The following is a 22,807-nucleotide window of genomic DNA, read 5'->3' on the forward strand; positions in this document are numbered from 1 at the left end:
CTGTAGGGCCATTTCACACTTAGACCATAGCAGATGTTTAGGTCACTTTTTGGTAGCATGAACAGTTTAACAATGCTAAATCTCCTGAATCCAGGAAATGGAACTTCATGTATCAGTGTCTTAAATTTTTCCCAGCAGAGTCTTTCATGTCTTTGCTTAAATTTATTTCTAATAGCTTATTTCTGTAGTTACTTGCTTTCCAGATTTTCTTTTCTTTCTCATAAAATTGTTATTGCTGTACAGAAACGCAACAGATTTTATAACATGATCTGTGTACTGCAACTTGACTGAATTTATCTGTCTTTCTATATAGAATCATATTATCTGCAACAGATAATATTGTTCCCTTTCCTTTTATTTTTATTTTTATTGTTCTTTCTACAATTTCTAGTAGCTATAGCTAGTAAAGAATGATGAGCGAACACTTGTCATCTTGTTGGTTTGCAGTGCTTTGAATGTGCAAGGTCCAACCTGGACTCAGGTCCTTGAACCCTCGGTTTCTGAAGGTTGCACTCTTCTGGGATGTGGTGAAAACCTTTGGCAGGCAGGTCTCCCTGACGTGGGGCATTGAAGCAGCTAGTTGGTGGTTGGACTTGTCTCCATTTCTGCTCTAGTATGCTGCTCCTAACGAGGCAGGTCAGGAGAAGGTCATTTTGCAAGCTCCCATCATCAACCCAGCAGGCTGCCACAGCCCAAGGGATTGTCCTATCTAGAGCCAGCTTCTTTTCCCTTACACTGCTTTCTGCTGAACATTTTGTCACAACACTAAAAAGTAATGATGTTCTGCACTTAGAGGATGGGCTTTCACTTCTTGCCATTCAGTATAATGCTGGCCACGTTTGTCCTGTAAAGGTGTAATATTTTGTGTAATATTAAGATATTGCTGAAACATCTGAGAGAATTAAAAATATGCAAATGGTCGTACGATTTCTATCTTCCAGACTAGTTAATGCTATTACATTTACTGATTTGCATCCTTACATTCCTGGGATAAAGTCAGCTTGATAATGCTGAATAGTAATTTTTTTAATGCTATACTCTTTACCTCTTCCATTTAAGTATAATAGTTTTGAAAGAATTGGATTTAGTCATTGTGGGTATGACCTGCAATGTTTTCTTGGAACTTAAGTGGCTTTTTCCTTCCTGCTGCTGCCATTCCTCAAGCCCAGGAGTCCAAATAAATCTTTCCTCCTTATATATTGATTTTGGCAGAGTAACTAAAAACACAAGGTTATGCTATTTTTGACTCCTATCAGTACTGTATAGGCCTTCCAGGTACTCCACATTTTTTTTTGTACCAGATGATATTAACTTTGTAAGGGAGATAGTTCAGGGTCAAACCACAGTGAAGTAAGTCTGACGAGGGTAGGTGAATAACAGCCATGTGTAGCCCCTCATCCCACTAGTAGTAAAAAAGTGGAAGGCTCCAAATACAGTAATGTATGTTTGATGTAATTATTGTGAAAAAACAAAGTCTAATCTATGACTCTGCTAAAAGAAGAAAACTATGACACCACAATGTACAGAAGGCTGTGAAGATGTGGGGAATGAAGTTGGAACAGGAGTTAGAATTCGGTATTCATGGCAGATTGTCTCTAGTTATCCCTATGCATTCGTGCTCTCAAGTTTCACATATAAAAAAGTGTAGCGCTTGCATATAGGCTGTCCATATCTTTCTGTGTAATTTAAGTCACCTTTAGATCACCAAAATATTTCAGGCAATATAATGTTATGTTTTGTAGTCGTCACCTGCATTATATAGGGATAACAAGGAAAGTCTCCACATGTTCACTATATATGCAATTCTTTTTTTTAAAGCATTTTATATTCACGGTTTTCTTGTGGACATAGGAGCAACATCTCTGAATAGCCAGAGGTATGACCTAGTATGCATCAAATACGTATAGGATAAAGCTCAGAGAACCAGTTTGGTGAAGGCAAGTAAACTAGCAGCTTATCTGGGGTTCAGATCCCATATGTTGCTTTAAAGAAAAGTTGCAGTAAATGATGCCTGAGTTTATTATTTAACTTAGATAGTTTTGGTGGCCTAAGGGTCTTTTCAAAAGTTAATATTGGGATTCTGGATAAATACAGAGAACCACCAGCATGCTTGCCACGTGCAACGTTTGAGCTATTCAAAAGCAGATGAGAGAAGAAATGATGACAACTATGTTCACAGACATAGCTAGCAGGCAAGGGGAAGGACTGATGGGAAAACACTATTTCTGTTGTCACAGTTAGGAAACCTAAGGTGTTCTATGATGTAAAGCTTGTTCTTTCTACTTAAGGATGACAAGCTTCTGCAGAGGTACTCTTTCTTCTTCACACTGTGTTGTTTGGTTTAAAGATCTCTGAAGTTCAGTTCAGGCTACACTCTGGGACTTGACAAAGCCAAAAGAAATATGCTAGGTTTGCAAATTATTCCTTATGGCTAGCTCATGAATTGAAACAACTTACCTATTGGAGATCTTCTTGCAGATTCTCTGTTGCCTCATTTACACCATCAACCTGACTGTTCATTTCAACTGTAAACAGAAAAGGTTAAATAATTATCAAACCTAAACTCTTAAACACATGAAAATTGCCACTGTTGTTTGAAAGTGTTCCAATTTCCTGCCTTATGCTTTTTCTGTTTTCATTTATTCATGACGTGGGGGAAGCAGGTGGTTAGGGTTCACTCTCAGCTGAGCTGTCATTGCATGCAGATTGAGTGTATTTATTACATCCTTAAATAAATGAATTCACAGGCCTTAATAGATATCTAGGAAAACAAAGAAAAGCAGATCATTGACATGCAGAGGATATGCTGCCCCCTCCATAGTGGCCATCAACAGACCTGTTTGGTTTGCTGTGTTTTCAATTTCAGAATTCAACATTGCAAATTTGCCAATAGGTACAGCAGCCAGTAGATACCATGAGATACAAAAAAGCAACACATGTGCCTTTTGCTTGATTGTGTTTGTTCTATGTGAGCATCTGCATTAAAATAGAATGTATAATTACTGCCCTTCCCCAGAAGTGGCCAAAAGCAGTCACTCTGGAAATTTCCAAGGGTCAGCAAATTTAATGTGATTTTTAAAATATCCAAGCCCATACTGTAAGCTAAGAAAATAAAGAAATGGACAGTGGGGAAGTAGGAATATAGCTCAGTTGGTAGAGGGCTTGTCTCAAATTCCAGTGGTCATCAGCTTCCATCATTTCAACTTTCAAGAAACCAAGGAAAGACACCTGACTTCTAGTCAGTTTAATGCCAACCACCTCCAATTACAGATGCTTGACCCCTTCCATTTTGTTACCTATACATATCCCCCTTGCCTGCCAGGCACAGGCAATGCTGCCTAACACCTTCACTGTAATATCCTCTATTTATCTGGAAAGCTTTCAATTACTTGCATAAAACCAATAAACAAAACTAAGATTTTATTTTTCAGAACATGAAAGAGTAAAATAATGGAATAATGGCGGATGCTGGTCCCATGCTACACAGATGCTTGAAAAAACAATGCCCTTGGAAGGCATCCCAGGATCTCTCCTGAGATTACAAGCTTAAAACAACTGGTCTCTCTTCTTTTACCTGAAAACTGTACCATGTTACTAATTATTTTTGAATTCATCTCAAACTCCATCTGTAAATGGACAGATACAACAGTTCTGCCAGAAAGCGAAGCACTCATGTGCTTTTCAGGCCAGCACACGCATTTCTGCAAGTGCTTACTTTCACAGTTGAGTGTGCAGGGTTAAGCACAGTGAAACACTCATTTTCCATTGCTACATCCACCCCCTATTAATTCATGTTCTATAAAAAGCATTCCACGCTAAAATAGCTCTGAAAAAGTAAAGTTTAATCATATTAAAGAAGTTCTTGCTGAGGTGTCAGAGTCTACAGGTCTTTATTGCATCTAGGGCAAAGACTAGGAATTTTACATATCAGTTTCTTGTTCTTCAAGGGCCAGTATATGGGGCTGGACATCCTCAGAGCCTGCTTTGTGAAGAAGTAACCATGTCCATAGTTTTTGGGGCAGGCTAGAGCTGGTTCCATTCAGCTGAACATCATTGTCAGGCTGGGGTCTTCCATGGGTGGGTCTGGGGCTAGAGCATCTTCTGGATAATGAATGCTCATGAGTAGAGGGATAAGATAGGGGAGACAGTTCTGGCAATGGCAAGCCTATGGCATGGAGAAGGGCCTGCTATAAGAAGCTTTATTTCAAACTACCATGTTACTTGCCCTTATTGCTGAATTATTCCCTAGGTTATTTTTAACTCACAACAATTTACTTTTCTTTTTGACTCATCTTCTTCCCCACAAAAAAAAAAAAAAAACCTCACGGGTGGAGAAGGATGGCGGCTTACTGACAAGTTTCGGTGTTTGTGTTTGCAGAGACACTTAAAATTGAAGAGCTTGGAGGCTCTAGCAACCTCAGGGAGGACATTTACGGAGCCAGGAGGGAAGAAGTGGACAGCTGCCTAGCAGAATCAACACTAGCAATAAATGGGGTGACGGATGTCACTCTCACATTCTCTTGTTACAAAATGAGAAGACAACAGGAGGTAAGGGCTTGCCTGTGGCACCCTTCCCCTCAAACATCCCTGCGTGGCTGGGTTTCTTGTCTATGAAAGGGCTATATACTTGAGACCAAGTTTTAAACCTGAAACTCAGAACAAAGCTAGCCACAGTGAAGTCTGGTGCTGGAGAAAGGACTGTGAGCCTCCAGGTACAGACCCAGGGCCTGAATCACTGAAACTACATTAGGTTTGGGAGCTAACTGCCTCTACAAGGCCTGGTTGAGTCTGTGGCAGCTGAGGAAGAACAAGGCTCTCCGTCCTGGGAAGAAAGGTATGAGAGCAAGCTAGCGAGCGGCTGCTTCCGTCCTGCTGCACTTCCACCCAGGACCTGGTAGAAAGTGAAGCTCTTGTGTTTGCCACAGCTCAAAGCCTGATAGAACAGTTCTAACCTCAGCACCTGTGTACTCCCAGAATAGACTCCGCCTTTGGCAGCCCACAGCCCAGATGTTCTCTTCCTGTCGTTATGAAAATCTCTGCAGCTATGAGCCTTGCGTGTGACCCAGCTTCGTGCTAGCGTTGATAGCCCAGGAACTGGCTTTCCTATTTCAAGTCTCAGCTAATGCAGCTTTAACCAGCCAGTTAACCGAGTTCCTACACTGTCCTGGCACCAGGTATAGGAAGCAGCCTGTGTTTGGTCCAGCACCAATACCAACCATGGTGTAGCTGACCATGCTGATCCTTGCCTCCGTAAAACCTAGGCGCATCCCAGCTTAGCATCAGTGGGGACTGTTGTGGTCAGCACCATCCCAGCTTAGTATGGGCTTAGAGCCCAGGGGACTAAGTAATAGAGTTGTACGGTATCTAGCATTGCCGGCGTTGCGGCAATCATTTGCTACAATTTCACTTCTCCAATAAGCCATCATGTTGGTACGTACCCTGGACCTACCCCAGTGCGGTGCTACTCTCGGCAGTGTCACTGGCCACAAATGTGCCATTGGAGCTGGAGGCCAGACGATCAACAGAGAATTTTTCGGACGTCAGTCTGAGCCTCGGCCTGGCACTGCACCACAGGCTGATAACAGGCCTGTGGGGACAGATGCTGTCTATGAACAATGAAGTCAAGAGTGTGTTTGGACAATTTTTGGCTGAAACACAGGATGGGGGAGGAGAAAACATGTGTGGCCTGATTCACATTTCTGAAAGATGGCCACTGAGAAAGTTGTGCAGGAGCTCACTCGTTGGTAATGAAATGGCCTCATGTGCTAACAATATCGGGTATTTTGCGGAAGTTGTGACATCACTTCATGCCCAAAATAAGATGCCAAAAACTGACCAGGTAGGAAACAGTACAGGAAAACTCTAAGGAAATTTAAACACTTGTTTTAAGGAAAGAGCTTCAATGATACTGGAAATTAAAACACATGCTACACAAATGAAAGGAATTTTAAGATTCATGCCTAAAACCTGAGCTGAAAAATATGCTTAGAAAATTAAAGCAGATTAGAAAACACCAGGATGTTAGTCAAGGAAAGCCATTAGTGAGCTAGAATTCATGCTACCATGAGATACACAACTAAAAATGAGAAAGGCAAACCAGTTATCTTTGGGACCATATTTTAAAAACAAATATTTGGTTAATTAGAGTCCAAGAATGGCAAAGGAGTAGAAATTATTCAAAGAAATAACTCTTTCCTCATGAATAACACAAACATCCAGATATAAGTAAGGCTAAGGATCAACAATCAAACTTAATTAGTCCACCCTCCCAACATATCTTATGATTAAAGAAAAGTGATAAAGAGATTCTCAATGTTGTTAGAGAAAAGAAATAATGTTCACGAGTGTCCCGGGTCACCTGCCAGCAGATAGCTCAGCAAATGCTACAGGCCTGGAGAGGACGGCATGTGATCTCTCTAGTAACAATGGGGAGAAACAATATGCAGAGGTACACAGGAGGCATCGCCAAACCAAAGCCAAGAACATGTATGAGACCCAATGCAAAGGGACCTTTCAAACTGAAAGCTATTGAGTAAAACGAGCAATAGGTGTGTTAAATGTGTGCCAATCTACAAGCAAATCAAAATGCCCAGCAGTGCACTGGCACATAGAGGAATACTTTGAGAAAGAAAACTCAAACAATTAATGATAACCAGAACAATCGAACGAGAAATCGCATTACCCAAAGATGGAAATTTGGATTTTCAGAAGCTCAAAAAACTATTCTTTAGTCTGTTTCTTCTCCCACTTTTAAAAACAGCATCTTATATAGCCAGGGTGGACTAAACTAGCTGAGAACGACCTTGAACTCCTTACCTTCCTTGCCTCTACTTCTAAAGTGCTGAGGTTATAGGTATGGACCATATTTAAGCAATTTGGCCCTTTGTTTCTATTCTCTGTAGTATTTCAGAAGATTTTTTTTTATAAGTGTTGTGTCAAGTGTGAGGAAAATAATTGTAAAACAAACCAGAAAAATGAAAACTGAATGTACAAGAAGACTAGGGGATGATTTATATAACAGCTGAACTAAGAGTTTACCCATCAATAATTACCTTGAATGTAAATGAATTAACTTTCCAATTAAAAGTCACAGTTACTGGTTGGGATAGAGCACATGGCCAAACTCCATAATGGTTCAATGAAGCTTGTTTCACCACTCAAAGCCTGTATAGATCGAGAACAAAGAGATGGAGCAAAGTCTCCATGCTAAGGGGACCCAAATGGAGTAAGGAATAGCCATACATTTATTAGATAAAACGTACTAACTGTGAAAAGTGGTAAGGGGGTTGTTTTAAAATGACAAAGGGGTCAATTCTGCAAGAGAACAAGCTATTTAAATATATAAAACAGATTGTAATAGACCTAAGTGGAGAGTCAGACTCTCTTAAGACAGCAACAAGGACTTGAACATGGCTTGCAGCCATGGTAAGGTCATCTAGACTGACGATCACAAACAAGAGGGTTAAATTGCGCCTCAGCCCCAGGGCTGCAGTTGGAAAGCTAAATTAATGAATTCTCAGCTAATGTAAGGAAAGAGAATTCTAAAATCAGATTTAAAGGGAGGCAATACAGCTGGTCAATAGAAACAACTTGACCACGTACATAACAACTGTATGTGTCAAACACCTACACATCCTTGAGACTGAACCATGAAGAAACAGAAGTCACCAGCAACAAGAACGGAGACTGAGTCAATAATAAAATGACTACCCGCTACTGATGGCGTCAGCAGCTCTAGGCTTTGTTCAGTGATGGTAACATTTGAAGAACTAATACTGATTTATAAAAGTTATTTTAGAAATAGGAGAGAAATTCTTCCAAAGGCAAAGCCAACATTACCTTCATTAAATAGCCAGGTGATTCTTCTCCTCTCCTCCCCCAACTATACAGAGCAACAAACACAAATGTAAAATCATTAACAAAACTTAGAAACCAAAAATTATCCACTAGGATGGGTGTGACTCATCCGGGGAGGTAATGATGGTTCAATAAGTGCAAACTGGCACACATGCTGCACCACAGCACCAGGGTAAAAGCCCCATCAAGTTACGTCGATCGATGCCAAGAAGGCATCCGATAAAAATCAAAGTTGTTTCATGATTTAAAGTGCTGGACAAATTCTATAAAGATAACATAAATATCAATTATAATAACCCAACTCACAAGCTTTCTGCCTAAAATATGAAATAAGAGTACCTTACTCTCTCCACTCTCACTTGACAGAGTTCTGCAAATTGTAGCCAGGGCACTCAGGCAAACAGTAGACCTCATAAAGGCCACCCAAAGTGAAAGGTTGCTCATGTTTACATGTGATTTGATTTTATTTACAGGAAACACCAACAACTCCTCTCTAGTAGGACTGATACTAAATTCAGCAAAGTTGTATTAGCATATAATCAGCATACAAAAATGTGTAGCATTGCTATATGTCAAAACACATATAGAGTTGCTATAGGCCCATAATGACTTGTCTTAAATACAAATAAAGAAATTAATCCCATACCTAAGAGGAAACTTAACTACAAAACATTGACAAAAGACACTAAAGAGGACACAAAAAGTAGAAACATTTTTACTACCCCATTTAATCTATATCAAAATTGGAAAAATGACTTTTTATGTAGCCAGAAGAATCTCAAGCAGCCAAATGATCTTGAACAAAAAGAACTGAACATACTTCAAAACTGAAAGGAACAAAACACCAAGGTTTGAACTTTAAAACAGACATGAGGATCGCTTGAGAGCCCAGAAGGCACTATGGACATAACTAGATGCCTTGTGATACACAAGCATTGGATATCTACATGCAGGAGAGTAAACTAGGCTCCTCCTCCTCAAAAATCAACTAAAGGAAGATTAAAGACTCAGAAGATAAGAAACTATGCTCAGACATGAGCAAGGGCAAGGACCTCCTTGCACAGGAACTCCTGATGAGACCTGACAGACTAGGATCAGAAGGAAAGAGAAGACAACCTCCTCTATCAGTGGACTTGGAGAGGGGGCATGGGTGGAGAAGGGGAAGGGAGGTTAGGATTGGGAAGGGAGGTGGGAGGGAGTTACAGGGGGATGCAAAGTGAGTAAACTTGTAATTAATAAAAATAAAACAGAAAAAGCACAGGAAACAAATGCAAAAGTAGACAAGTGGGGAGAACAAGATGGTGGCACCAGGATAACACTGTGCCTGAGGATCAGAACATTTTCCTTACAGCGACCAAGAGACTGAACTCTGGGCCCTAAAACAACAGCGATTGTGTTTCCCAGGTGAGAGGAAACCCCCACAGTATGGGAATCAGTCGGGGCCACTCTCAGGTCACCCAGCCAGAACCCGAAAGAGATCCCGGGGTCCCGCAGGCACTAGGTCGCCAGACCAGAGCCACACGCCTGAGTGTCCTGATCACCTTCCCAGGCTGAATGGTGGGCACAAAAATACCAGAGACCTGCTGTGCACCAAACTCTCTGTCACAGACAGAACTGTGCTCCCCAGGGCATCAGAGATTGGGAGAAAACACCACAGGGAAGGAAGGAAACATGACTGACCTATGGTCACTGAGTCTTTCCCTGGAAAAGTTCTCACAGAATGGCTGGTGTGAGCCGCCATTCCTGAACTGGGCTCCAGCTGCGACCACAGAGACTTACTGTGTGCCCAGCTTTCTGGCACAGACAGAGCTGTGTGCCCCAGGGCAACAGAGACTGAGAATCCCTGTCGGGCGTAAACCCCACAGGTAAGGAAGGAAACGGGGACCCAGTTAGGTCATCCAGTATATCCCTGGAAAAGGTCCCACAGACCAGTGAGCGCCTGTGCTGCCACCCCAGAGACCTGCTCTGCACCAAAGATTTCTCACAGACAGAAATGTGTGTCCCAGGGCACCAGAGACTTGGAGTCCTTGTTGGGAGAAATCCCCACAGGGAACTAAGCAAAGGGGACAGACTTAGGCCACCCAGTATATCCCTGGAACAGGTCCCTCAGAGCAGCCCAACCCAGGGAGCTGCTGTGCACCAGCTAGCCTGCTGCTACTAGGAGAGCCGGTACTCACCTGACACAGATTACCGCTTGGGTACTAGGGCACAGAGCTACAACCTCAGACCTACAGAAGCCTGGGATCCCCCATATCAACCCCCAGATATTGCTCCAAGGGGCAACCAGTTATCCCTAACAAAACTGACCAAACCACGGGACACCCAGCTTACAGCAGCAGCTCACTAAATTTACAGCAAGAAACCCAGAAGCATGGCAGCTGTCTCCGGGACTTCTCCGGGTGAATGGGGAGCCCTCTCGACTAACAAGGACTACAGTTACCACTCAGGTCTCTATGCCTGAGGTGAGCTGTGGCAACTCCTGAAAAACACCGGCCATACAGTGACCATACCCAAAAAGCTGAGGAAGCTTCCTCCAGGAAAAACCATCTTCCTGCAAAGGAGATTCTCTCCAACACAGGATTTCAGGAACCACCAGAAACTAACTGCAAACACCTAAGATAGCCCAATGGGTAGAGGCCAGTGTAAAAGCTCAACCAATAAAAGACAGAGCAATATGGCATCTCCAGAACCCAGTTATCCAGGGGCAAGTAGCCCTGGACACCCCAGCATAACTGAAATCCAAGAAGATGACCTAACATCTATGCTCATGAGAGGATAACAGAGGAAACAAAATGTGTAAAGACCTAGAAGAAGATAAACTCAAACAGATTATGGCCATATATAAAGAAATACAGGAAGATAAAAACAAACAGATTTTCGCCATCAGTAAAGAAATAGAAGAAGATAAAGAAAAACAGATTATGTTCATCGTGAAGAAATACAGGAAGTTGCAGCCAAACAGTTCGTGGCCTTTAGAGAGGAAATACTTAAATCACTGAAAGAAATAAAAGAAACAGAGGATTGTACAAACAAACAGCTGAAGGAATTGAAGGAAAAACAGGTAAATACAGTCAGACAGGTGAAGAAAATCAACAAAATGGCTCAAGACCTGAAAATAGAATTGGAAAAATTAAAGAAAACACAAATGGAAAAAATTGTGGAGAGAAAGAACTTAGGAAAGAGAACAGAAAAGGAACCACAGAGGTAAGCATAACCAATAGACTACAAGAGATGGAAGAAAGAATCAGGTGTGGAAGATACAATGGAAAAAATTGATGTATCTGTCAAAGAAAATGTTAAATCCAAAAAATTCTTGACGCAGACCATCCAAGAAATCCAAGACAATATGAAAAGACAAAACCTAAGAATAATAGGTATAGAGGAAAAAGAAGACTCCCTTCTCCAAGGCCCAGAAAATATTTTTAACAAAATCATTGAAGAAAATTTCCCCAAGTTAAAGGAGAGGCAGAAGACATGAATCTCCGGAATTGGTGAGTGGAGAGTCAATCGAAGCTAGAATTTGGACTTTTGGGCTTTCTAAAGGAGAGGGGCCACCACAGAAGCGTGGCGTGCTAGTAGATTTAGATCGGGCGCGGACTTCTCCGGGAAGGAAATAGGGTGCTTCCCTTGTCCGGGCCTCCTGCGGGGAAACACCCCCCCACCCCCCACCCCCACAGCACCAGGCAGCTGAGCGCAAAGCTCACATCGGGAGATCAAGGCAGCAGAGGCAGTGCTCCGGGCCCCTTACAGCAGTGGTCTGCTGTAACCACTGGTTTAACACCCATCCCCTCCTTGGACACACATCCCACCCGGCCCGCTGAGGGCGCTCAGGGCTCTCCGGACCCACAGAACATCCCCTCCCCCATCCCGCTGATGCGATCCTAAGCTAGACCGCAGCAGGAAGTGCAGTGGAGCTCAGGTCCCAAGCGGCCAGAGCACAATAACCCCAGAAACCTCCTCACAGGAGGAGCGCAGGCCCAATCACAGAGCTCCAACCACTGAGCGCTAACCACAGAGACTCAGATCCACAATACAATTCTTCCCGGATACCAAAGCCGCAAAGCTCAGTGTCTGGGACCCAAGACCAAGACGGCTGGAGGCAGGGCTCCAGACCCCGCAGCCCCAGCGGAGAGCAGTAACTACCTGCTGAATGCCACCACTCAGAGGAGAACACACCCCACCTAGGGCCCTCTCCCCGAGCTCTTGACCTGCGGAACACACCCCCCACTACCACCACCACCCAGCTCTGCAGGAGTGCACGCACCACCGAAACTCCACCCTGCCAGAGCGTACACCCAATACAGTGCTAGCCACAGAGACTCAGATCCACAGTACAACCCTTCCCAGGCCCCAAGTCTGCAAGTGGCAGCACAGAATACACAGGGCTGCCCAGCCAGTGATTGTATGGGCCATCCAACCCCTCAGTGGCAGAAAACCAGCTGAATAGACACCAAAGACCAGCAGACTTGTAAAATCAATACGTGCGCGCATTCTTCAACAGCGCTTGCGATTCCTTAGCGCCTGCGATCCCTTAGCGCCTGCAACAATTTCAGTGCCTGCAGGGCACCCCTCTCACACACTGAAGGCCCCTTCATTCACCAACACCCTTCCCTTAGGACACACCCACAAGCACACGCTCAAACACACGCTACCCCGCATTTGTCCTTTTGTGCCTGTGAACTTTCCTTTTATAGGTATAGCTGAATAACCAACATACACACTGAAACCACTAGACCTCACCCATTTTCCTGAAGAATTCTCCAGATACCAGAAAAAAAACCAGTCTGACCTGCAGAATCCAGGAACAGACAGTGAACACTAAGGATAACCAAATGGCCAAAGGTCGGCGAAAGAACACAACCAACACAAATCAAGATATCATGGCTTCACCAGCAAACCTCCAAAATTATTGGACACTCCAACTCAGCAGAAACACAAGAAAATGATTTTAAAGCTATGATTATCCAGTTAATTGAGGCACATAAAGAGGAAACCAACAAATCTCTCAGAGAAATAATCATAGAGATTCAAACAGTTAAAGAGGAAACAAAAAAATCCCTTAAAGATTTGGCCTCCCAAATAGAAACAAAGAAAAACAAAGTGAATGAAGAAGCTCTTAAAGAAACACATGCAAATATAGCCAAACAATTGGAGGCAGAAGCAGAGGCACTAAGAGAGGAAACATCAAAAAAATAGAGAGACCATCTTGGAGACACAGGAATCCACACTCAAACAGATAAAGGAAATGTTGCAAGACATGAAAACAGAATTAGAATCAATAAAGAAAACAAACCGAGAAAACCCTGGAACTGAAGAACTTAGAGAAAAGAGAAGGAATCACAAAGGTAAGCATCACTAATAGAATACAAGAGATGGAAGAGAGAATCTCGGGTGCTGAAGATACACTCACAGAGACCCAACAAAAAAAGAGAACTTCAGACCTATCTCTCTTATGAATATTGATGCAAAAATACTCAATAAAATACTTGCAAACCGAATCCAAGAACACATCAAAGATATCATCCACCATGACCAAGTAGGCTTCATCCCAGGCATGCAAGGGTGGTTCAACATACGGAAATCCATCAATGTAATCCACCACATAAACAAACTAAAGGAGAAAAACCACATGATCATCTCCTTGGACGCCGAAAAAGCATTTGACAAAGTCCAACACCCATTCATGTTTAAAGTCTTGGAGAGATCAGGAATACAAGGCACATACTTAAACATAGTAAAGGCAATATACAGCAAGCCTACAGCCAACATCAAACTCAATGAAGAGAAACTTAAATCAGTCCCACTGAAATCAGGGACAAGACAAGGCTGCCCACTCTCTCCATATCTCTTCAACATAGTATTTGAAGTCCTAGCCAGAGCAATAAGACAACTAAAGGAGATCAAGGGGATACAAATTGGAAAGGAAGAGGTCAAAGTGTCACTATTTGCACTATTTGCAGATGATATGATAGTATACATGAGTGACCCCAAAAATTCAACCAGAGAACTCCTTCAGCTGATAAACACCTTCAGCAAAGTGGCAGGGTACAAAATCAACTCAAAAAAATCAGAAGCCCTCCTATACACAAAAGACAAAAGGGCTGAGAAAGAAATTAGGGAAACGACACCCTTCACAATAGCCACTAATAACATAAAGTACCTTGGGGTGACTCTAACCAAGCAAGTGAAAGACCTGTTTGAGAAAAACTTCAAGTCTCTGAAGAAAGAAATTGAAGAAGATCTCAGAAGATGGAAAGATCTCCCATGCTCATGAATTGGTAGGATTAACATTGTGAAAATGGCCATTCTGCCAAAAGCAATCTACAGATTCAACACTCATAACCAAACCCTCGGCAGAGTGCAGGGAATCATATGAAAGAAGCGGAGTGTGATGTGGAAAGGATAGGAGCTCCATAAGGACCAAACATATCTGGGCACAGGGTCTTTTCTGAGATGGACACTCAACCAAAGACCATGAGAGAATAAAACCTAGAACCTCTGCTCGGATGTGACCTGTGATAGCTCAGTAATCAATTTCTTTCCCATAGTAAGGGGAACAAGGACTATTTCTAACAGGAACTCAATGGCTGGCTCTTTGACCTCCCCACCTCCCAAGGGAGGAGTAGTACTGTTAGGCCACAGAGGAGGACTTTGCAGTCAGTCCTGAAAATACCTGACAAAACGGAGTCATATGAAAGGGGAGGAGGTCCTCCCCTATCGGTGGACTTGGAAAGGGGCAGGGAGGAGATGAGGGAGGGAGGGTGGGACTGGGGAGGGAATGAGGGATACAGCTGGGATACAGAATTAACAAAATGTAACTAATGAGAAAAATAAAATTAAAAAAAGATATCAATTAATTAGTGATATAGACAGATTATAGTTTACTTGTTTAATAATTCATTTGAATGGTAGCCTTAATTCTAGCATTGGATTATGTTATGATTCTGTTTACCTAACCTAATGTACAAGAGGAAGGAGTATCAAAGATCTTCTAATCTATCCAATGGAAACAGAATAAAACTTCAATGTTGTTATTAAAAAAAAAAAGAATAAAAAAACCAAATAATTCAATGAATCAATGAAACCAAGAGCTGGTTCTTTAAGAAAATCAACAAGATAGACAAACCCTTAGGCAAGCTAACTAAAAGGCAGAAAGATACCATCCAAATCAACAAAATCAGAAATGAAAAGAAGGACATAACTACAGACACTGAGGAAATCCAAACAATCATTAGGCCTTATTTCAAAAGTCTATATGCCACAAAATTTGAAAATCTAAATGAAATGGACAATTTTCTTGATCAGTTTGACTTACCAAAGCCGAATCAGGACCAGGTAAATCAACTAAATAGTCCTATATCCCCTAAGGAAAAAGAAGCAGTCATCGAAAGTCTCCCATCCAAAAAAAGCCCAGGACCAGATGGTTTCAGCGCAGAATTCTATCAGACCTTCAAAGAAGAGCTAACTCCAGTTCTCTTCAAACTATTCCACAAAATAGAAACAGAAGGAACATTACCAAACTCATTCTATGAAGCCACAGTCACCTTGGTACCTAAACCTCACAAAGACCCAACAAAGAAAGAGAATTTCAGGTCAATATCCCTCATGAACATTGATGCAAAAATACTCAACAAAATACTTGCAAACTGAATACAAGAACACATCAAAGATATCATCCACTACGACCAAGTAGGCTTCATCCCAGGTATGCACGAGTGGTTCAATATACTGAAATCCATCAATGTGATCCACCATATTAACAAACTGAAAGAAAGAAACCACATGATAATCTCCTTAGATGCTGAAAAAGCATTTGACAAAATCCAACATCCATTCATGTTTAAAGTATTGGAGAGATCAGGGATACAAGGCACATATCTAAACATAGTAAAGGCAATATACAGCAAGCCTATAGCCAACATCAAACTGAATGGAGAGAAACTTAAATCAATCCCACTGAAATCAGGGACAAGGCAAGGCTGGCCACTCTCTCCATATCTCTTCAACATAGTTCTGGAAGTCCTTGCTAGAGCAATAAGACAGTTGAAGGAGATCAAGGGGATACAAATTGGAAAGGAAGAAGTCAAATTATCACTATTTGCAGATGATATGATAGTATACCTGAGTGACCCCAAAAATTCTACCAGGGAACTCCTTCAGCTGATAAACACCTTCATCAAAGTGGCCAGATACAATATTAAGTCAAAAAAATCAGTATCCCTCCTATACACAAAAGACAAAAGGGCTGAGGAAAGAAATTAAGGAAACAATACACTTCACAATAGCCACAAATGACATAAAGTACCGTGGTGTAACCTTAACCAAGCAACTCAAAGACTTGCATGAAAATTTTCAAGTCTCTGAAGAAAGAATTAGAGGAAGATATGAGAAGATGGAAAGATCTCCCATGCTCATGGCTTGGCAGGATTAACATAGTAAAAATGGCCATCTTACCAAAAGCAACCTACAGATTCAATGCGATTCCCATCAAATTACCAACACAATTCTTTACAGACCTGGAAAGAAAAATTTCCAACTTCATATGGATTAACAAGAAACCGAGAATTGCTAAAACAGTCCTCTACAATAAAAGATCTTCTGGAGGTATCTCCATCCCTGATCTTAAGCTGTACTATAGAGCAACAGTAATAAAAACTGCATGGTACTGGCATAGAAACAGAATGGTGGATCAATGGAACCGAACAGCAGACCCAGAAATAAACCCACACTCTTATGGACACCTGATCTTTGACAAAGATGCCAAAACTATACAATGGAAAAAAGATAGCATCTTCAACAAATGGTGTTGGTCTAACTGGATATCTACATGTAGAAAAATGCAAATAGATCCATACTTATCATCCTGCACGAAACTAAAGTCCAAGTGGATCAAAGACCTCAACATAAAAGCAGACACATTAAATCAGTTAGAAGAAAAAGTGGGGAAGACCCTAGAACTCATTGGTACAGGAGACAACTCTTGAACAGAACACCAACAGCATAGGCTCTAAGCGCAACAATCAATAAATGGGACCTCATGAAACTGAAAAGCTTCTGTAAAGCAAAGGACACTGTCCTCAGAACAAAACGAATGTCTACAGATTGGGAAAGAATCTTCACCAACCCTTTATCTGACAGAGGGCAATATGCAGTATATATAAAGAACTAAAGAAGCTGAAAAGCAGCAAACAAAGTAATCCAATTAAAAAATGGGGCACAGAGCTAAACAGAGAATTCTCTGTAGAGGAATATCAAATGGCAGAGAAACACTTAAAAGAAATGCTTAACCTCATCAGTCATCAGGGAAATGCAAATCAAAACGACCCTGAGATTTCACCTTACACGCATCAGAATGGCTAAGATCAAAAACTCAAGAGACAACACATATGCTCGAGACGTTGTGGAGAAAGGGGAACCCTCCTCCACTGCTGGTGGGAATGTAAACTGGTACAACCACTCTGGAAATCAATCTCAGACCACTAGGAATAGTGGTTCCTCAAGATCCAGCCATACCACTCCTAGGCATATATCCAAAAGAGGCTCAAGTACACAATAAGGACATTTGCTTAACCATGTTTGTAGCAGCTTTATTTGTAATAGCCAGAAGCTGGAAACAGCCCAGATGCCTCTCAACTGAAGAATGGATATGGAAATTGTGGTACATCTAAACAGTGGAATATTACTCAGCAATTAAAAATAATGAAATTTGCAGGTAAATGGTGGGAACTGGAAAGGATCATCCTGAGTGAGCTGTCCCAGAAACAGAAAGACACACACTCATATAGACTTATAATATAGGACAAACCTACTAAAATCTGTACATCTAAAGAAGCTAAGCAAGAGGGAGGGTTGCGACTAAAATGTTCAATCCCCATCCCGAAAGGAAAAGAGGATGAACATCAGAAGAAGAAGAAAAGAGGAAACAAGTTAGGAACCTGCCACAGAGGACCTATGAAACACTCTGCCCTGCTGACTATCAAAGCAGATGCTCAGACTTGTGGACAACTGATGGGCAGAGTGCATGGAATTTTATGAAAGAAGAGGGAAATAGTAAGAGCTGGAGGGGATGGGAACTCCACAAGGAGAGCAACAGTACCAGAAAATTTGAACACAGGGGTCTTCCCAGAGACTCATACTCCAACCAAGTACCATGCATGGAGATAACCTAGAACCCCTGCACAGATGTAGCCCATGGCAGTTCAGTGTCCAAGTGGGTTCCATAGTAATGGGAAGAGGGACTGCTTCTGATATGAACTGATTGGCCTGCTCTTTGATCACCTCCCCCTGAGGGGGGAGCAGCCTTACCAGGCCACAGAAGATGATGGTGTAGCCACTCGTGATGAGGTCTGATAGACTAAGATCAGAAGGAAGGAAAGGGGGACCTCCCCTATCAGTGGGCTTGGGGTGGGGCATGCGTGAAGAAGGGGGAAGGAAGGTAAGATTAGGAAGGGAGGAGAGAGGGGCTTATGGGGGGATACAAAGTGAATAAAGTGTAATTAATGAAAAAAAAAGAAAAATAAATAAATAAATAAATAAATAAATAAATAAATAAATAAAATGAAAACCAGTATGTGGTGGGTAAACATTGGCATTAGCCTTATAAAAATCCTGGTTTGGTGATATGGATTGTTGGTTAACTTGCTATTCTTGCAAGTTCAGTTCCCAGATCCCATATAGAAACTCGCCAACATCTTTGGGAAAAAAAAAAAAAAAAAGTCGACACATGCTATTTCATCAAATTAATAGGCTCTTATGCAGCAAAAATAATTGACAGGGATAAAAGATGTCATGCAAAATGGGAGAAAATCTCAGTAAGAGAAGGAACTACAAAAATATTAGCAAGGGTGTGTGTTACCTACTTTATAAATGGGCAACAAGTCTAAGCAGACATTTTTCAGAAACGGCCAACAGAAATATTGAAGTAAAATTAAAAATTGCTCAAAGATAGCACTTCTCTACAGTAGAGCTTGTGATCATCAAAACAATAGAAATAATAAAGGAACTGGAGATTAGATTAAAAGAAATAGGCCAGGTCCAGAAAGACAAGTGGGTGGAGGCAGAAATTGAAACCAGTGACCAGCAATCAGGCACACTGGCAGGGCCTCCACAGTGAGGTAAGACTGAGAAGTGGGGACTCCAGAGGAAGGTGTGTGCAGAAAGAAGAGAAGGCTAGACTTGCCTTTCAAAGAGCTGAAAGGAATTTGAGTTTTTACCGTGAAGAAAGGAGTACTATTGGAGGTGAATATTCCTAGCTTGGGCGTTATGAGGTGCGGTTGTCTGTACAGCCAAAGCAGAGTAGACCACAGCAAGTGTCACTTTATAATGCTATGTGACACCAAAAATAAATTAACACGCATCAGTCTCCATTGTTGACAACCTATGGCTTCCAGTTTCCTTAGCTGTGAGACCTGCTGCTGCCTGTGGCGAGCGGCAACCATGCTCTGCAGCTTCTCTCCCTTCCCACGCCCTGGGGGCAGTTACTGGGTTCTCTCTAATCTAGCATCTATTCAGGAGCTGCCGTGCTCACTGGGCCCCGCCTTCAACAGCCCACAGGAGGGACTGCCCTTCTGTTGTGGGCTGCTGCTGCTCTCTTCTCCCAGCTGCTCTTGCACAGAGTGCTAGGTGTTACTAAAAGATATTTCACCTAAATCTGTCTCAGTTACCTCTCTGATCAAACTGAAAAAAAAAAAAAATCTTTAATATTTAAAAGAAGAGCCTCAACGGCCCAGTAGAATCATGTCTGCCGAAACAGGCATTTTTCTAATGCGAGTAACAGTATTCCCGAAAGTTCTTTAGCATAGGTGTAGAGAGAGGGCTCACTAATAAGATCACGGTTCTGGGACCTTTATTTGAATCTGATTTTGAAGGCATCTGAAGTTTCATAAGGGTATTTTTAAGGTGCTCTGAAAGAGTCATTGTGTGTTTGGCCAAAGTGCCAGAGGTGAAGCAGTTTGAGAGTAGGAGCAGATTCTGAGCCCAAGCTCACCGGAGGGCTCTGGGGATGCTGGGACAGCAGGGAGAAGAGCAGGGCGGGGAGGTTCTAGTCTGACCTTGGAACGACTCACTGTGCTTTCAGTAGAGTAAGGAATGTTTAAACCACACGTTCTGTCTTAAGACAGAATTTGGGAGCACTTGCGTGCGTGCGTGCGTGCGTGCGTGCACGTGAGTGCCTGTGTGCGCGGGTGCGTGCACGGATGTGTGTGTGTGTGTGTGTGTATTTCCATATGTGTATGTTTTAAAGGCTTCCATTTTCATTATTTTCTAGGTTGAATTTGGCTTTTGAAATTTTCTTTGTTCTAACCAAACATGTTGATTCCTAGATTGGATCATTCCCTTAATCCTAGATTACATGTTCTCCACAATACCACAGAATCATAGTTGAGCATAGGCAGCTCAGACTCACCATCAGGACCTGCGGTGTTCTCTGTGTTGCCGGAACCTTGGCTTTCTGCAAACACGGCAGGTGCATCCTCACCTCGAGCTGAAGAAAGGAAAGCAGAGAGCCCTGATTAGACAATCAGTGCAGCTCTGCTGCCAGTCTGCACGCACCCTCGACTGTCCTCGGAAACCTAAAAACACTCGGGAAATTTAACTTTTGCAAGTTGGTTACAGGAGGAAGTCGTGGGTTGAGATACTTGAATACTCGGGGCTGTCTCGTCTCCTAAGTTCTCTTTAACTTGTGAGATAATCATACACATACACAGAGTTTCCCAAATTAGAAATCTAGTAGAATAAGAGAAAGAATGTGCTTTAATCAATATAACATTCCCTTTAAATTTAGGGAGGGAGGAAGAGGGAGTAAGTGAGGAGGGAGGAGAGAGTGGGGAGGGCAGCAGAGGGGAGAGGGCAGGTGAAAGAGGAGAGGGAACTGAAGGAGGGAAGGAGAGAGAGGAGAAGAGATGGAGGGAGAAAGGGAGAGAGGGAGCTGAGGATGGGGGGGAGAAGAGAAGAGACTTTTAAGAACATGAAGGGAAAACCAAAAACCCTCTGTTCTCGCCTTAGGCAAACCTGAAAGCTGAAAGTTCCCTTTTCCTCACAGGGAGAATGTTCCTGTTCAATTATAGGTGAGCCACGCTGCCTTGCTAGACCTCCTAAGACACCGCCACACTGGAGTGCTGAGTTTCTGCCTGCTGCTGGGCTGGGTTGTGGTCTGTTTCTACATGACCCTTAGAAAGAAGGCCATCCATTCATTGTGGTTCAGGTTATACCACCAAAAAAAAAAAAAAAAAACAACAACAACAACAAACGAACAGGGTTTCTCTGTGTTGCCCTGACCGTCCTGGAACTCACTCTGTAAAACAGTCTGGCCTCCAACTCAGACATCCCCTTGCCTCTGCTGCCTAGAGCTTCAGGTGTGGGCCACCACACCCGACTTACAGGACATTCTTAACTGTTGCAGGGAGAGGTTTGTTCACATTTCCAAACATTCAGGACAAATAACTCTCAAAGCTTAAATACCTAGTATGTTTTTCTCACGTGAAGAACAAGGGCATTTATAAATTAGGTTAAAATGCTATAAATATGAATATGTGACGATCTCACTTCTGTACATTTTAAAAAGAAGATGAAATCATTTTACAGGAGGGCTTCCTGAGAGAAGGGTATATTCAACTCAGTGTGCCAGAAGGGGGATGAAACAAGAGGGGACAGCTCCCATTTATATTCCTTTCTGAGGGAAAGGCTTTTGAAAGTACAGTCTGAGCTCTCAGCAGCCATTTACTGACATTGATGGTAGAGAAATACAGCTTAGACACAACCAGCATGTAGCATGGGAGGACAGAGCTTGAAGACATAAAGACAGGTGGAGGGGAGTAAAGGAAGGAAGAAAGTCATTTTAAGGTTTGAGGTGTGAGTTAAGGCTCACTAAACTGAAAATGCTGACCAGGCTTTTACGTTGGGTGTAGGAAGGAGAGTGTGAAATAGACAGGAGACATTAGGGAGATGCCATTCGGATAAAACTATGATACAAGATTAGATGAGCTGGCATAGGAAAAGGCTAACAAGAAAAGAAACTGCGTGAAGACCAACTGTCCTGGACCACTGCTGCTTCTAGGAATGCCTGAGGATGAGAGTGGGACGTGGAAAGCAGACCTGAACTTCAGCTGGACTGGTCACTATCATGTCACACTTTATTGGAACGTCCAGAAAGTTTAGTACTTTGCGTTTGCCCGTTAACACACTACTTACACTTCAGTGCAGAAGAAAGCAGTGATGCATCCCTTAAGGTGGGAGCATGAGATGTTTGACACGTGAGACTAAATGCATAGCATAAATGAAAACTAAAAACATTTGATTTCAGAAACAACATGCTTTGGGGTGGAGCTTACAAGTATTTTGAAAGGAAAGATACTTGCATTGTGTCATAGGCAATTAATAATATTAAAAGATTTAAATAACTTCTAACAATAGAAATGTAGGCCAAAAGTCCAATAGGAAAAAATTGCAAGAGATTTGAGAGTTCATAAAGTAAGAAATGACGTCCTACATTCAAGTGAAAAGATGACTCAATTTTATAATTATGAAAAAAATGCAGATTAAGATGGTAATGAGACAGGCTCTGAGCCTGAGGTTGGCTAAAGTGCTGCACACTAACCCTTTACCAAGAACCTGGAGAAGTACTGGACAGACTGTAGCTCAGACTCCATGATAAATAGAAGAATGAGCTGGCATTCCAGTACCAACGACAGAACAGGCACTCCCGTATCTTTAAGGACTGATCGAAGGCAAAATATAAGTGGTCAGGGCCCACCAAGGAAGAAATACCCTTGCTATGTACCTCAGGTTTTCTGTAGGTTTGACACAAGTCAACTGTGAAGTACAAACAAGTATAAGGTTAGGAATCTGGCTAAGCAGTAGAGCACTTGCCGAGAATGTGTGGGTGCATGGGTTTAACTCCCAGAACACACACACACACACACACACACACACACACACACACACACACACACAC

At 42.3% G+C, this 22,807-nt stretch overlaps 1 protein-coding gene across 6 annotated transcripts in view; it reads right to left on the reverse strand.

Annotated features, from left to right (window-relative positions):
- Positions 1 to 22,807, reverse strand: part of Macrod2 (mono-ADP ribosylhydrolase 2) — a 1,832,027-nt gene that overhangs the window by 5,471 nt on the left and 1,803,749 nt on the right. For all 6 annotated transcript variants that reach the window (XM_055602641.1, XM_055602643.1, XM_055602644.1 and 3 more), the window contains 2 exons: positions 20,261 to 20,338; positions 2,458 to 2,525 (listed from right to left, as the gene is read on the reverse strand). In XM_055602641.1, coding sequence (XP_055458616.1) covers positions 2,458 to 2,525; positions 20,261 to 20,338 — 146 coding nt within the window. The remainder of the gene's footprint in view (positions 1 to 2,457; positions 2,526 to 20,260; positions 20,339 to 22,807) is intronic.

Source organism: Psammomys obesus, unplaced genomic scaffold (genome assembly GCF_907164565.1).
Source record: "Psammomys obesus unplaced genomic scaffold, mPsaObe1.curated_primary_1811, whole genome shotgun sequence".
In the NCBI taxonomy this organism is placed as follows: domain Eukaryota; kingdom Metazoa; phylum Chordata; class Mammalia; order Rodentia; family Muridae; genus Psammomys; species Psammomys obesus.